General features: G+C 39.0%; 1 protein-coding gene across 1 annotated transcript in view; it reads left to right on the top strand.

The window, feature by feature from the left end:
- Positions 1 to 15,661, top strand: part of CCDC146 (coiled-coil domain containing 146) — a 110,499-nt gene that overhangs the window by 74,834 nt on the left and 20,004 nt on the right. The window contains exons 6-8 of the mRNA XM_022554443.3: positions 1,626 to 1,699; positions 2,630 to 2,857; positions 3,504 to 3,690. Coding sequence (XP_022410151.2) covers positions 1,626 to 1,699; positions 2,630 to 2,857; positions 3,504 to 3,690 — 489 coding nt within the window. The remainder of the gene's footprint in view (positions 1 to 1,625; positions 1,700 to 2,629; positions 2,858 to 3,503; positions 3,691 to 15,661) is intronic.

Here is a 15,661-nt window from a genome sequence, read left to right as displayed (position 1 = left end):
TCCCTCTCACCGTGAAAGTGATGCAGGGCCTGTATTTATGTTTTAGGATATAATTAAATTTCATTTTATTTTGAAACCTTTGTGTAATAGGTCTCAAAACAATCGAAGTAACCTAGACTTACATCTTAAAACTACATCTGAGACACCTTGGCTTAGAGGACAGTTATGATTCACTTTGACCTCCTTTTCCTTAAGAGTCAGAGCAGTCGGCCAAGATGTACCCAGATGCCACCCAGAACACAGGCACTGAGCACAGGTGGATTTACAAGGAACCCAATGAAACTAAGGCTTCACATGCACGAACCACCACCAAGGTCCTGAACCTAATTATCATTTATAACTTTTGATTCTTTTTCTTAAAAAGAGCTCCCCAAGACTTCCCTGGTGGCACAGTGGTTAAGAATCCACCTGCCAAGGCAGGGAACACGTGTTCGAGCCCTGGTCCGGGAAGATCCCACATGCCACAGAGCAACTAAGCCCGCGTGCCACAACTACTGAGCCCACATGCCTAGAGCCCGTGCTCTGCAACAAGACAAGCCACCGCAATGAGAGGCCCGCGCACCACAATGAAGAGTAGCCCCCGCTCGCCGCAACTAGACAAGCCTGTGCGCAGCAACGAAGACCCCAAGCAGCCATAAATAAATAAATAAATTTATAAATAAATATATACTTAAAAAAAAAAAAGAGCTCCCCAAATTGTACAAGTTTCAGCCTCACAAAATTTAGATCTGCCTCAAGACTGAGCAAGATCCCAGGGAGAAACACACCACACTGCAGGGACGTCCTCAACCCCCAAGCATCTGTGTTACGCCAGACCCCAAAGTCCAGTGTGATCCTCTGGCAGGAAGGGGCTCTTCCACAACCCCTGCCACGTACATAAGATTCTTGAGGTTAAAAGTGAATCCTCCGCGAATCCACAGAGCGCAGTGCAAAGTGGCGTGAGACAAACCTAGCTCCTGATCTTGGCCTTGCCATTTACAAGCTGTGTGAGTTTGGGAAAATTAGCCTCGGTCTTAGGCAGGGTTCCCTAGAAGCAGAGATTAAGACAAGTATTCACTGAGCAGGAGCTCTAAGGAGAATCCCATAGGGTAGCGAGGGAAACAGGCTAGAAGTGGGGTTCGAAGCGGGCCAAAATACGGTTTCAGGAGAACCCTCCTGGCAACCTGATGCCATGAATTGCACCGCAGTGGTTGCTCCACCCTGAGGCAGAGGGATGGGCTGCTATGTCTCCACATGGGTCACAGCCTGCTCCCCTCCACCTTCCACCCCCCTTCCCCCGACAAGGCAGCTCTGCCAGCCGTGGCAATCCTGTGGAGAGAACAAGCATGAGCTGTCAGCAGCCTCTGCAACCTCTGAGGGATGGGTGTACCTCCATAAAGGGAATCTGGGCAGAGCGTCCAGAGGATGTGTTACGCTCAGTTAGCTCCTCTTTAAAATGGTAACAACCGTTACCATCTTGTAAGGTCATTATGAATATTAAATGGAATAATTAAAGCACACTGCATAGTACAGGACAGATAGTAAGAATTCTACACCTCGTAGTTCTTTTCTCTTTCCTGTTTAATTTGCTTGACTGCTTCTGGTCCAAGATTACATAATTTAACATGGTTGCATTTCTTTACTAGGATGAAGTGGTCCACCATCAATCCATTCCTGTACAAATTGGAAAAGAGATAGAAAAAACAACACGCAAAAAAGTGTATGGCTTAATTTTATTTTTTATCCCTCCCAGCCCACGCTCCCCCAAGTTATGTGTGCATGCTAAAACAAGAATATTAACCACTGAACACATCGAATTACTGTTATAAGTTTAGAAATACCTGCATTTGGCCCTGTCTAGGTTGTATATATCAAGTTCTTCAGGAGAATGCAGTGCAGCACATTACTGTCATTCCTAGCATTTATGTCTTAATTTTGGGACAATATTCTCTTTCCAATTTTATATCATATCTCTATGGAGAACACCAACTGACTTTAACAGATCTGTGTATGGAATAAATTATTGGAACTGTGTAGAGTTTCATGGTCTAGATATATGTTGGCCAGCCAGAGGCCTAAAGCCCAAGTGACAGTAACTCTTCACTTGCCAGCTATTCACGTGTGTAAGACCCCCAAGCATTCAGAGTAGATTTGGAGGCAGAAGTCACTGAGGAATTCTCAAGGTTTAGAGGAACCGAAGAGGGTAAAGATAAGTGAAGATACAAAAATCTGGAGAAGTACTATGATTGCTCTGGTGACTGATCTTAAAAGAAGAGAGAAAAAAAGCAGCAGGCACTAGTAACGTTTCTAAAAGCCAAGCCCACTAGCACCAAAGTTGAGAAATTTACCTCAATTCAGGGAGGCTGGTCAGGATGAGGGTAGAATCCCAGGAGACGGTAGCAGTGGGGATCTGGGGAGAAAGTGGAGAGGCTGGACAAATTCCTGCCCTCAGTGGCACTCAGTGGAGATATCCCCTCAGTCCCACTCATCTGTGGTCTTCACCCCACTTCTGAGATCACTGAATTTGTGACTAGCCCTTCTGTTGCCTGGTCAGAAAGTAAAAATAGGTAGACAGCCTGGGCTCAAAATAAGGCAAACTCATGTGTGTGTTGTGTACATATGTATATGTGTATGTATGTATCCCTCACAGAGAAATGGAAAAGAAAAAACTGGTCGTGGAATATGAACTCAAAGAGCTAAATGACTCCCTAAAGAAAGTTGAAACCAAAATTAATGCTATAATGGAAGAAAAGGAGGACATAATAAAGGAAGCTGAAGGCAAACGAGCCTTGCTTGAAATTAAAGAACGAGAGTATAACCAGTTGGTCAAGCTACTGGAATTAACCAGAGAGAATGAAGCAACTTCACTAACTGAAAGGTTAGTTATATTAATGTGTTTCTGTCATCTAAATTTTCTTCAATTTATATTTGAGGATTCAAAACATAATCTCAAACATTTATATTGATTCAATAAACATTTTTATAGAATTTTACATTTTTACCATTAATAAAAATATATTATTAAATAAAGCATTTCAAAGTATTTCTCCATCCTTTATTCTTCACTGCCCTCAATTTCCTGTGCCCAAAAACTTAAGGACACAATCTATCGCATTTTTTTCAGTTTCTAAAACGTGCCTCTGGGAAATTGTCACTGGAGTGTGCTATAATTGAGGGATTTTTTTTCCCTGAAAATTATTGTATTCTGAGGTAATCATGAATTTTTCCTAATGGGAGCAATTTTGTGGTGCGAGTCTCTGGCAGAGTGTTATTTTCCATTTTTAAGCAAAATTTCAGGGAGACTAGGAACTTCTGCCTCTGCCAATTTGCTCCTCCATTTGGGGTTTTTTTTAGTGGCTGTGCCTCTGACAAGAACTCGCAAACAGAATTGCTTTGGGCATTACTTACAATTTGATTCTAGCATGAAAATAGTTCTGTATGCACCTGCTGAGCACACTGTCTTGAAAAACATGAAGGGCAGTTGATGACAAATCACTTTCATATTCTCTTTTTACCTGGAACAGAGGGATCTTGGATCTCAATTTACGAAACCGTCTCACTGACAAGCAAAACTACCATGATGAACTTTCCCGTAAGCAGAGAGAGAAAGAGCGAGATTTTCGAAATTTAAAAAAAATGGAGCTACTCTTGAAAGTGTCCTGGGATGCACTCACTCAAGCACAAGCACTGCATCAAAGGCTTCTTTTAGAGGTGGGTGCTAAACACCACTATCGGGTTTGTAAGCTCTGCGATGCCTTTTTGTTTTTTGGGTTTTTTTGTTTGGTTGTTTTTTTTTTTTCCTTTGGGCCGCGCTGGTGCGGCTTGTGGGATCTTAGTTCCCCAGCCAGAGACTGAACTCAGGCCCTTGGCAGTGAGAGCGTAGAGTCCTAACCACTGGACCGCCAGGGAATTCCCTCAGTACTGTCTTTTTTAAGCAAAAATATTTCAAGAATTTGTTTTTGCTGTCAATAAAGAAAGAGGGAAAGGAAAAGAACAGAGAAAGGATAACTTTAAAATGGATCAAACCTGTTATAGAGGCTCTGTCTTATAGTATGTTTCTATCTTTTCGTTAGCCCAAGATTAGAGAAATGTCTTATTGGGATCAAGCATCAGCCTGGCCAGGGGAGGCAGTTTGGCCATCCGGCTCTGGAAGAGCTAACGGGTTCATTACAGGGTAGGAACAAGTGGACCACTATGTTTGAAGGAGTTGAAAGAGTCAGATCCAGAATGGTGTCACTGTAGACTACAATAGTCAGAAACAAGGTCAGATCATGTAAATACAGATGGATAGTCAGCCTGTACCTCCAACGAGTCAAGGGCCATCAGAAACCAATGTCTGGCAACCTGGATAATTTTGTGCAGTATCAGAGGTGTACTACAACCAGAGAATGCTCAGTATAGCTGTTACTTTCTTACTACCTCTGCGCTCCCAAATGGAGGGGTTTTGGTCCTGTTGCCTCTGATTCCCTCCTCTCTCACGTGGCACTCCCTGTGCTAATCAACCGAGCAGTGCTAAAAGGCAGTGGATTGTTGAGAGGGCTGCATCCCTGTGCCCAGGCCTTAGTCAGTGCTTCCTTTGGTGAAAATGAGATCAATCTCTGAGATGAAGCAGCTGGGGGTACAGAAATCATACCTGTTTTCTTCAGGATTGTCATGGTCCCTGACCTTATGGAGGTTCATGACCTCAGACATGTAAACAGGAGTTTCCAGCTATGGTAGACACTTCTGATCCTAACCTATAAGCCTAATGCTCTTCTCCTTCTGGGAATATGGAAGGTTTCCATATTTCCTTGTACCCTCTGCCATTGAGCAGGGTCATATGATTGGTTCTGGCCAACGGATTGTGGGCAGAAATGACACATGTTCCTTCCATCCTGGAGCAGTGTGAGACCCTCTAGCTCTTTCCCCCCTCCCGTGGCCATTGTGGAAGTACATGATGACATGGAAGTGCTGTAAATGGAAGCATCCAGGAATGCTGAGCCAACTGGGGTCGTGGAGAATCACCCTGACTGGCCACAGGCTTTGTCAGAGCAAGAAATAAACTTTCACCCTTTTGAGCCATGATAGTTGGGCTTGTTTCTTTAGCATAACCTAGCCTATCCTGATTGAAAGACCAAGATTTAGCAAAGTGTGAAAATAACTGGTTAGAGTTATGAGTATTCTAAATGACTAGGTCTTGGTCTTGCTGTCAGATGGCACTCATGGACCTTTTTTCCTATCTCAATGGGGCAAAATGTGCTTTTCACAATTTTGCAAAACAAATAGAACAGTTATTTGTTATTATTAAATAAAACAACAGTATTTATGTTTCTCATCTACTTTTAATAGTTTTACTAAAATTCCTGCATGTAGATTGATTCTTTTATGACAGTGAAATATTTTAAACTATAGAAATGCTTTTTTTTTTTAGAAATGTTTTTTTCCATAAAAGTTTACGTTGTCTGATATTAGTACAATCAACACTAGTTTTGTTGTTGTTGTTGTTAGATTTTGCATGATTATTTCCTTATCTATCCATTTACTTTCATTCTCTCTTTGTCCTCATCTAGGTGTGTCTTTCATACGCAGGATATACTTTTTAATATCTAGTCTGAAAACTTATGCCTTTCAGTTCTTGTATTTAGTCCAAAAACATTTAATGTAATTATGGATACACTTGGGCTTATGTCTACCGTATTACTATTGCTTTTTCTTTGTCCCGTCTATTGTATGTCTCATTTTCTCTCCTATCTTTTCTTCTTTCGGGTTAATCAAAAAGATGAATTGTTCAACTTCTATTTTCTATTGTTGTATTTTCCCCATTTTTGATATGCATTAGTTTTGCATTCTCTTTCCATCCCTTGAGTGGTTATCCTAAAGATTACACCATTCATCCTTAACTTATTAGAATCCAGTAAAAATTCTTTTACTACTTCCTGGATAATGCTAGAAACTTTGAAGACTTTAACTCTATTTACCTTTGCAACTCTCATACGTTCACATATATTTTTTAAATCCAACTTTTCAAGTTATTCTTACTTGAAGTATTGGCTTACTGCAAGCTATTCCATTTTAGCCCAAAGCCTTTCACATTAGGATGTTAAGTTGGAACTTTGGGTAAACACAGACCTTCTGGTACTCCACCTCAATCACGGTGAGATTTACAGTGATTAGCAGCTAAAACATTTCTTCTAAGACCTAGTGGAATCCTAGATGTGATGAGTAGGAAGCTCTTAAGAGCAGCAAATGTTGTTTTTATTGATAATACAATCCCTGTTTATTGACCAAATAACCATAAGTAAGATTTCTTTAAATAATAGGAAAAAAATTATCATTGCCTTTAGTAATCTATTGTGGTGATTCCAGTAGTAAGTAAAGTCAGTCTGTTAAATATTTGCTAATGCTGAATCAACAAAACATTCCCCTTAAAAGTAAAAAGAAAGATAAATAGAAGCAGTAAGATAATTTGTCACTTAGAGAAATACCTATTAGTGATCTCAAAAGCAGTTATACACTGATAAAAGTCACAATATTGGTTCTAAAATATGACACACCCTAAACAGAATTAAGTTGGTCTCTACCAGAAAATCTCAATTAAATAAAATAGAAGGGGTACATAAACATAATATAAAATGTAATTCTGCCATTTATACTTCCAGTTAAGATATGAAATATTGCAGTAGGCCATGGTTCCTGTCATAGTAGCCAGAAAAAATGGATAAACTAAAAATCAGATATTTTAAAAAGACATATGAGAGTTGCGGGAAGTAAATTCTAAAACAGCATAAACACTTCGTAGGTGAAGAGAGACAGGTAGGCTTTTTCCTCCCTGAAGCATTTGCCAAGTCTAGGCATGGGCAGGTAGAAGATGGGCCTCCCAAGAAATAACAAAGCTGGAGGCATAACCCTCCCAGACTTTAGACAATACTACAAAGCTACGGCAATCAAAACAACATGGTACTGGCACAAAAACAGATATATAGATCAATGGAACACAGAATAGAGAGCCCAGAAATAAACCCACACATCTTCAGTCAGTTAATTTTCAGCAAAGGAGGCAATAATATACAATGGAGAAAAAACAGTCTCTTCAGCAAGTGGTGTTGGGAAAGCTGGACAGTCTCATGTAAATCAATGATATTAGAACACTGCCTGACACCATACACTAAAATAAACTCAAAATGACTTAAAGACTTAAATATAAGACATGAAACCATAAAAATTCTAGAAGAAAACATAGGCAGGGGCTTCCCTGGTGGAGCAGTGGTTAAGAATCTGCCTGCCAATGCAGGGGACACGGGTTCGAGCCCTGGTCCAGGAAGATCCCACATGCCGCGGAGCAACTAAGCCTGTGCGCCACAGCTACTGAGCCTGCACTCCAGAGCCAGTGAGCCACAACTGCTGAAGCCTGCGTGCCTAGAGCCCGTGCTCCGCAACAAGAGAAGCCACCACAATGAGAAGCCCCCGCACTGCAATGAAGAGTAGCCCCTGCTCACCGCAACTAGAGAAAGCCCATGTGCAGCAACGAAGACTCGATGCAGCCAAAAATAAATAAATAAAAATAAATTAAAAAAAAAAAACATAGGCAAAACATTCTCTAACATAAATTCTCTGGGGTCAGTCTCCCAAGGCAATAGAAATAAAAGCATAAATAAACAAAGAGAATCTAATCAAACATACAAGCTTTTGCACAGCAAAGGAAAGCATAAACAAAACGAAAAGACAACCAATGGGCTGGGAGAAAATATTTGCAAATAATGCAACCGACAGGGATTAATTTCCAAAATATATAAGCAGCTCATACAGCTCAATATAAAAAAAAAAAAGAAAACAAACAACCCAATTAAAAATGGGCAGAGACCTAAACAGACATTTCTCTAAAGAAGACATACAGGTGGCCCTCAGGCACATGAAAAGATGCTCAACATTGCTAATTATTAGAGAAATGCAAATCAGAACTATAATGAAGTATCACCTCACACCAGTCAGAGTGGCTATCATCAAAACGTCTACAAATAATAAATGCTGGAGAAGGTGTGGAGAAAAGGGAACCCTCCTACACTGTTGGTGGGAATGTAAATTGGTACAAGCATTATGGACAACAGTGTGGAGGTTGCTTAAAAAACTAAAAATAGAGCTACCATATGATCCAGCAATCCCACTCCTGGGCATATATCCAGAAAAGATGAAAATTCTAATTTCAAAAGATACATCCACCCCAATGTTCATAGCAGAACTTTTGCAATAGCCAAGACATGGAAGCAACTTAAGTGTCCAATCAACAGATGAATGGATAAAGAAGATGTTATATATATATATATGTATATATATATATGCACATACACACACATACATACACACACAGAATAGAATATTAGCCATAAAAAATGAAATCATGCCATTTGCAGCAACATGGATGGACCTAAAGATTATCATACTAAGTGAAGTAAATCAGACACAGAAAGACAAATATCATATGATATCACTTATATGTGGAATCTAAAAAAATGATACAAATGAACTTATTTACAAAAGAGAAATAGACTCACAGACATAGGAAAAAAATTATGGTTACCAAAGGGGAAAGGGGAGGGGGAGGGATAAATTAGGAGTATGGGATTAACAGATAAATACCCACATATATAAAATAGGTAAACAACAAGGATTTACTGTATAGCACAGGTAACTATATTCAATATCTTGTAATAACCTATTATGGAAAAGAATCTGAACCTGTACACCTGAAACTAACACGATATTGTAAATCAACTATAGTTAAATTTTTTAAATAAAGAAATTAGAAACAACAATGTCCTACTGTAAAGCACAGAGAACTATATTCAATATCCTATGATTAACCATAATGGAAAAGAATATGAAAAAGGAATGTGTATATATATATATATATATATATATATATATATATATATATGTCTAACTGAACCACTTTGCTGTACAGCAGATATTAACACATTGTAAATCAACTATACTTCAATTAAAAAAATATTAAAACTGAAAAAAAATTCGATAATGAATACACAACCTTTAACACCTTCCCAGGCAGACAGCAAGTGGACATGTTACCTCTTAGTAACAACAGTAGTGCTAACTACACGTGACACACAGCCGCTGGGGATGTGGAAATAAATGCAGCCTATTTGAGAAGCTACAATTAGAAACAAGGAGACCTTCTGAACCCTGTTTTCTGCCTTCACTCGAAGGCTCACCTCAGTGGCGCTCATTGCCCAGTAAGTTCCAAGCATAGTAGAGGATACCTCACTGGCCAGGGGCCTCCATCCATTGGTAAAAGGACCACCTCCACGGTAAGAAACATGAGGTTGTGGGGAGTAGGCAGTAGTGCTCAGTGTCTAAACTCAATTCTGGATTGAGAGGAGAATCTTGCTAATTTCCTCCCAACACAAAGCACACAGGAGTAAGCATTTAATGCAAAGTAGAAATGACCGACCATATCCCGAGTCCAGGACTCTGCTGCTCCCAGGAGCACCAAACTGAAACACCAAACTGAAAAGCAAAGTCATTTTGGAAGAAATAATCCAGCCTCACTTGCTCTGGTCACTTACTCTGCTTTGATGAATGCTCTAGGGTCTCTCTCCTTGTGCTGGCTTCTCAGCTCAGAATAGCTGGGGTTCTGGCATTCCTCTCAAGGCAACTGATTTGTACAACATTTTGGAAAGTTTGAGTGTTCATAAAATAAAACTAAATAGTGGCCTAGTGCCTACTTCAAAAAAGAAAAAGAGGGCTTCCCTGGTGGCGCAGTGGTTGGGAGTCCGCCTGCCGGTGCAGGGGACGCGGGTTCGTGCCCTGGTCCGGGGGGATCCCGCATGCCGCGGAGCGGCTGGGCCCGTGAGCAATGGCCGCTGGGCCTGCGCGTCCGGAGCCTGTGCTCCGCAACGGGAGGGGCCACAACAGTGAGAGGCCCGCGTACCGCAAAAAAAAAAAAAAAAAAGAAAAAGAGAGTTGAAGATAATGGTTTAAATGACTAAAAAAAATGTTCACTGCAAGATTATGTTTTTGGTCAATGAATGTAGACTGGAAAGTGTATTCAGGTAAAACTGATAAAAGAAAAATCAGAAGGAAGAGAAAAGAATGACCAATGACTCGAAGAGGGAATTTTTCACGGAGTATAAAGAACCAAGGGTGAGTGCATATGTTTAAGAGTCTGAAATACTTGGGGTAACTCTAACTGTTCAGGGAACACAACAGGGGCCTATACATCCCACACCAAATGGATAAATAATCCCTACTCCTCAAACTCTCACTTAAGAGGTAACATACACAGTCTACCAAAGCAATAGAAATAAAAGCAAAAATAAAAAATATGGGACCTAATCTAACTTCCAAGGTTTTGCACAGCAAAGGAAACCATAAACAAAACGAAAAGACAACCTATGAAAGGGGAGAAAATATTTGCAAATGATGTGACCAACAAGGGACTAATTTCCGAAATATACAAACAGCTCATACAACTCAACAACAATAAAAACAAACAACCCAATCCAAAAATAGGCAGAAGAACTAAATAGACATTTCTGTTAAGAATACATACAGATGGGGGCTTCCCTGGTGGCGCAGTCGGGGAGGAATTGGGAATTTGGGATTAGCAGATGCAAACTATTATATATAGAATAGATAAACAACAAGGTCCTACTGTATAGCACAGAGAACTATATTCAATATCCTGTGATAAACCATACTGGAAAAGAATATTCAAAAAAAGAATGTATATATATGTATAACTGAACCACTTTACTGTACAGCAGAAATTAACACAACATTGTAAATCAACTATACTTCAATAAAAAAATGAAATATATCCAAAATAGATAAATAAATGAGATGTGTGAAAAGTGTAAAAAAAATAAAATAAAATAAAAGCAACACACATATACATCCTAAACTGAACTCTGAAGTCTGTAATTATAATTTCCTCTCTGTTTGGTCCATCACTTTGCCAATAGTTTGTCCTTATCACGGTTTTTTCCTTCAAAGAAATGCAAATAAGATTCTTGGCTTTTAATCAAGAGAAGCCTTAAGTGCTCTACCATCTAATTACTAAAGTAGAGTGGGCTCTGTTTGTTTCTGTATGTTGAAATACAGTTGGTCATGCAGTGCCAAGAAATATATATGATTTTTATTGGGCTTTAAAAAAAAAAAAAAAAAGAATATGGGCCTGCCATAGGGAGAGAGACTTTGCTGGGGTTAGGCAAAATGATGACAAACTGGAATATGGAGGATTTCTTAATCGAAGACATCACACTCTCAGGAAATCATACTACACATTACAGTACACCTCTGCATTTAATCGTGGCTCCTATTGACTTCCATTTGGCACTGAAGAGAAATAAAACCCCATATCTACACTTTAATACAGTCCCCTCAGTGACTAGAGGTTTTGCTCTGACATTCACCGTCATGTTTTAAGGGTTGGAATAGTATGACTCCGCAAGGTTATTCTCTTTCTAAACACAAAACCATGCCCAAGATTGTGACGACAACAACAAAATCCTATAACCAAGTAAATATGTCACTTTCTGTACGTACATGTCAAGCAGTATACCATGCAGGTCATCAATCCCAAGGGAGCAGAACGCCATGCACCACTTACCAGTCCTGGGGAGGAGGCCCACTGCATCTTGGTATTGGAGTCACCAAGGAAAACACAATAGTCAAGCACTGGACGGAACAACACTTTACCTACATAAAGAAGAGACAGAGGAAGATCAGCTTCAATAGTGGACATTGGTCCCCCGTGGCCAGCAGTCTCTCCTGACAGCCAGCTCAGGGCGATTGGCCTATGTTCACAACTGTCTTACGAAAGGAACATTGACCACCACTCCCCATCTTGTGGAGTCTGAAATACTGAAAACTGGGGGTGTGCCTGAGGGCCATTGACATAGAGGCTTAAGCAGAACAAAGGAGTTCTCAATGTGCCTGAAACAGGGAAAGATACTCCCACACAAGGTGATAAACCCAGCACAGGCTGTGTGGACTCTCTATCGCTTTGTAAAGAAGTGTTCTAGGCCCAAAGCCCACTCTTATGTGGCCAAGTGGGGGTGGAAAGACTGCATGCAGGAGACTGCCTTCCCCAACAGCACTTTTCCTTTATTTGTAGTTTTCTAGAAGTTTCATTTTTCTCTCCTCTGATTTAGAAGTGATTCTGCATCTCTCTCTTAATGACTCCCTTCCAGTGTTAAAGACAATTGTGACAACAGAACTATACGGAGGAGAGCATCAGCTTCAAGTCAAACAGAGTCAGGTTTAAATCCTAGATCCATGGAACAGCTTCTGATGTTAGGCATTTCTAACCTTTGAACTGGGATTATTGCAAGGAATAAAAGTGATTACACACATGAAGGTATGTGGTACTAAGAATATGATACCAAGAAAAAAATGTTGCTTTCCTTCCTGTATACATATAAACTTTTCCAAAGGCTCAAGAAAATTTTATAATCAGGATAAGACTTTGAATATGGCTATTTCATTCCAATGGAGAAGATGGCACCTTCAGGCCCTATTGACAACGCTCAGAAATGCCTCTTAGTATCCTCTCTTCATCATCTGAATGACTTCCACTACCCATCAGCTGTTCTCCCTAGGTTCTGTTCCTTTCATGTCCAATCTATCCTCCATTTTGCTACTAAATTAATATTTTTAAATGATACTTTCATGTGTCACCTGACCAAGACATTCAATGTTCTTTATTTTACATAATCATAGAATGAAAGAACTGAGAGGAATCATAAAGATCATACGGTCCAAGGAAGGCAAGTGCCAGTTCTATTCAGCTGGTGGTAGCTCCTTGTAGTGACCATGTTGCAAAGGATTCTGAGACTCAGCACTGTCTTATCAGCTCTGCAGTTGATTAGTGATGTCTGCCTCAGGTATAGAAAGGTAGATGACAGCACATACACCATATATTTCCTAGTCTTAATCAAGTCGTCTTCCTTTAGCTGATTCTTGTGATATATCTTCATAGTCTAAGTAATATACTAATAATGCTACTCCTTGATTTTTCAGTTTTAGACCTGATTATTTTTACTTCTCACTATAAAAGGTGAGGATTAAGCTTTTTTTATACCCCTGTTCAACACACACATTTCTTGTCCCTCCACACAATAAATAGCCTCATGACATAATTTTAACAATTTTGAAATTTCATATTTACATTATTATGAATAAAGGTTATTCACACCTGAGTCATATTAGATAATTACTTACAAAATTTTGTGTTCCCCCAAATTTATAAACATTCTGTTTTTTTTATTTGTAGTTTTCTGTATACTTATAATTAGTTTGACACCAAACTGTCCTCTAATTGTATAAATTTTCTCTCAGCATGTTAAAACATATTTGGTAGTCTATTCATTTAACCTTCTTGAAGAAATCACTTGAGACTTTTCAGTTACCTCCAGCCAAAGTCCAGTAGGAACATATCCGTGGTTGAATGAGTTGAGTTTATTACTCATTGCAGCAAGGGAAAACACTCACCAGGGGGAACAGTAGAGTATCTCAGTACAGGGTATTAGAAAGGCCTTACAGGATTTGGGCTTGTGTTATATGTTTTGGGGGATGGTTTAAGAAAATGGGACTCTGCCCTAGATTTGAATATTGTCAGAAAGTAAGGTTAATTCTATGATGAGTATCTTAATAAATCTTAAGATAGAAAGAGAAAAGACTAGATTAAAGCTAAAGCTGTAGTTGGTAAGGAAGACTGTGAGATGGGAATACGTGATATTTTGTGGCTTGGAAAATGTTCATGTTTTTGTCTGTGACCAAAGACAAATACAGAGTGGTCTTGTTTTTTTCTATGATCATAGAATCATCTTGTCTGATGGTGATTTTCTGTGAAATTGTTTGTGTTCAGTAGGAGAACACCAAGGCCCAGCTGTGAGTGCCAACTCCCAGATCTCAGAAGCTGCTTTTCCCTTCTCAGCCTTCTGATCTGTAACAAACTGGTCTCACTTCTCTACATGTACACTCCCCAGCTTAGGAGCCTTACTCCATCACCTTGGTGACTCCTTTTACCTCTCTCCTATGTTGGATCCCCTATTTCATGTGTCTCTTCTATTTCTCTTTTGGCTTATTCTCTTTTTGTGGGAGGAGCATGTCTTCCAGTAGCTTCCTAAGAAAGGTGAATGGAAAGTAGTTTGTTAAGACCTGTGTGTCAGAAAGTGCATGTCAGAACATATTTTATCCTCACCCTAGTTCATAGATAATTAATAGTTTAAGTGGATATGACATTTTAATTGGAAATTATTTTTCCTCATAATGAAGGCATTGATCAATTGTCTTTTATCGTCTAAAGTCACTACTAAGAAACTTGGTGTCAATTCTGATACTTGATCCTTTGTTTGAAACCAGTTGTTTTGTTTTTTTTTTCCATGCTGGAAACTTGTAGGATTTTTTACTTGCCTCTAAAATTTTTAAATTTCACAATGAAGTTCCCACTTGTGGGGCTTCTACTTTTAGCCATCGTGCTGGACACTTAGTGGGCTCTCTGTATATGGAAACTCATGTCTTTCAATTCTGAGACTTTGTCTTAAATAATTTCTCCAATTTTGTCCACTTTTATTTTATTGTTCTCTTTCTGGGACCCCTATTACCCAGATGTTGGACCTTCTAAAAGAGTCTTTTAACATTCTTGTCATTTTTTTTCTCTTATTTTTCATTCTTTTGTTTTTTGGACTTGTTACAAGGGAGATTTCCTCAACGTTTTCTTCCAGTCATTCTATTTAATCTTATATTCTGCTATCATATTTTAAATTTCCATGATCTCTTTTTCTCCTGTTTATTTCTTATAGTATCCTTATTCTTACTTCATATCTTCTCTTATCTCACTGAGAATGTTAATGATAGTTTTTAATTTTTTTCTTCTTTCTGCAAATTACAACTTTCTTCAGATTACATCTTCCTGGTTTTTTGTTTGTTTTGGTGTCCTTGTTTGTTCTTTTCTCTTTCTTACTAGAAACTTTTCTCAAGTATCTGGTAATCCTTATCTATCTGCTTATATTTAAGAGTGGGATACTGTAAAGCTAACTGGATGCTGTTTCTGATGATGAGGTTTGCCACTATAGACTGATCTGACTGGACACAAATATATCAGGAATGGCTCTTCACCAAAGAGGAAACTGTGGTAGAATGCTCGCAAGTTGTTCACATTTTAATAAAGAAATGCTATTTATATTAGGATACTTCTAGCTATTAAGCTCATAAAATAACACTCATATAATGTAGAACTAACAGAAATGAAAATATATTAAAATTCTTTTCCTTCAGTGCTTTCAAGAAAAGTCTATGTTTTTGTCCTAGTTCAGTTTCAGGGACAGACTAACTTCCTCTTTGAACTTATGACTTATAATTAGCCCAGCCATAGTCCTACGCTGGCTGGCAGTACTTGAAAACAGTGGGTCAGGCCAGTCACTCCCAGCCTGAATGAACATTTCAAACTTGCATGCAATCCGAAAACAAAAAGATAAAAAAAGATAAGCATGAAGGGCTCAGCTTATTCTTCAAAATTTGTTTCCCCCTAGGGATAGTTGTTTGATTCTCTTAGGCCTTTGACTGTAGAGACTCTCCCAGAATTCTGAGCCACAAACCTCATGAAAATTTCAAATATTTTAGAAAAACATCAGAGCCTTAAAGAAAGGTTCATTGATATAAAATAACTGGGATGTTTACAACA

Source organism: Delphinapterus leucas, chromosome 9, assembly GCF_059928025.1.
Source record: "Delphinapterus leucas isolate spDelLeu-1000000601 "Yukka" chromosome 9, BTC_Dleu_Yukka2, whole genome shotgun sequence".
Taxonomy (NCBI): Eukaryota; Metazoa; Chordata; class Mammalia; order Artiodactyla; family Monodontidae; genus Delphinapterus; species Delphinapterus leucas.
This window is presented reverse-complemented; position numbering and strand designations above follow the sequence as displayed.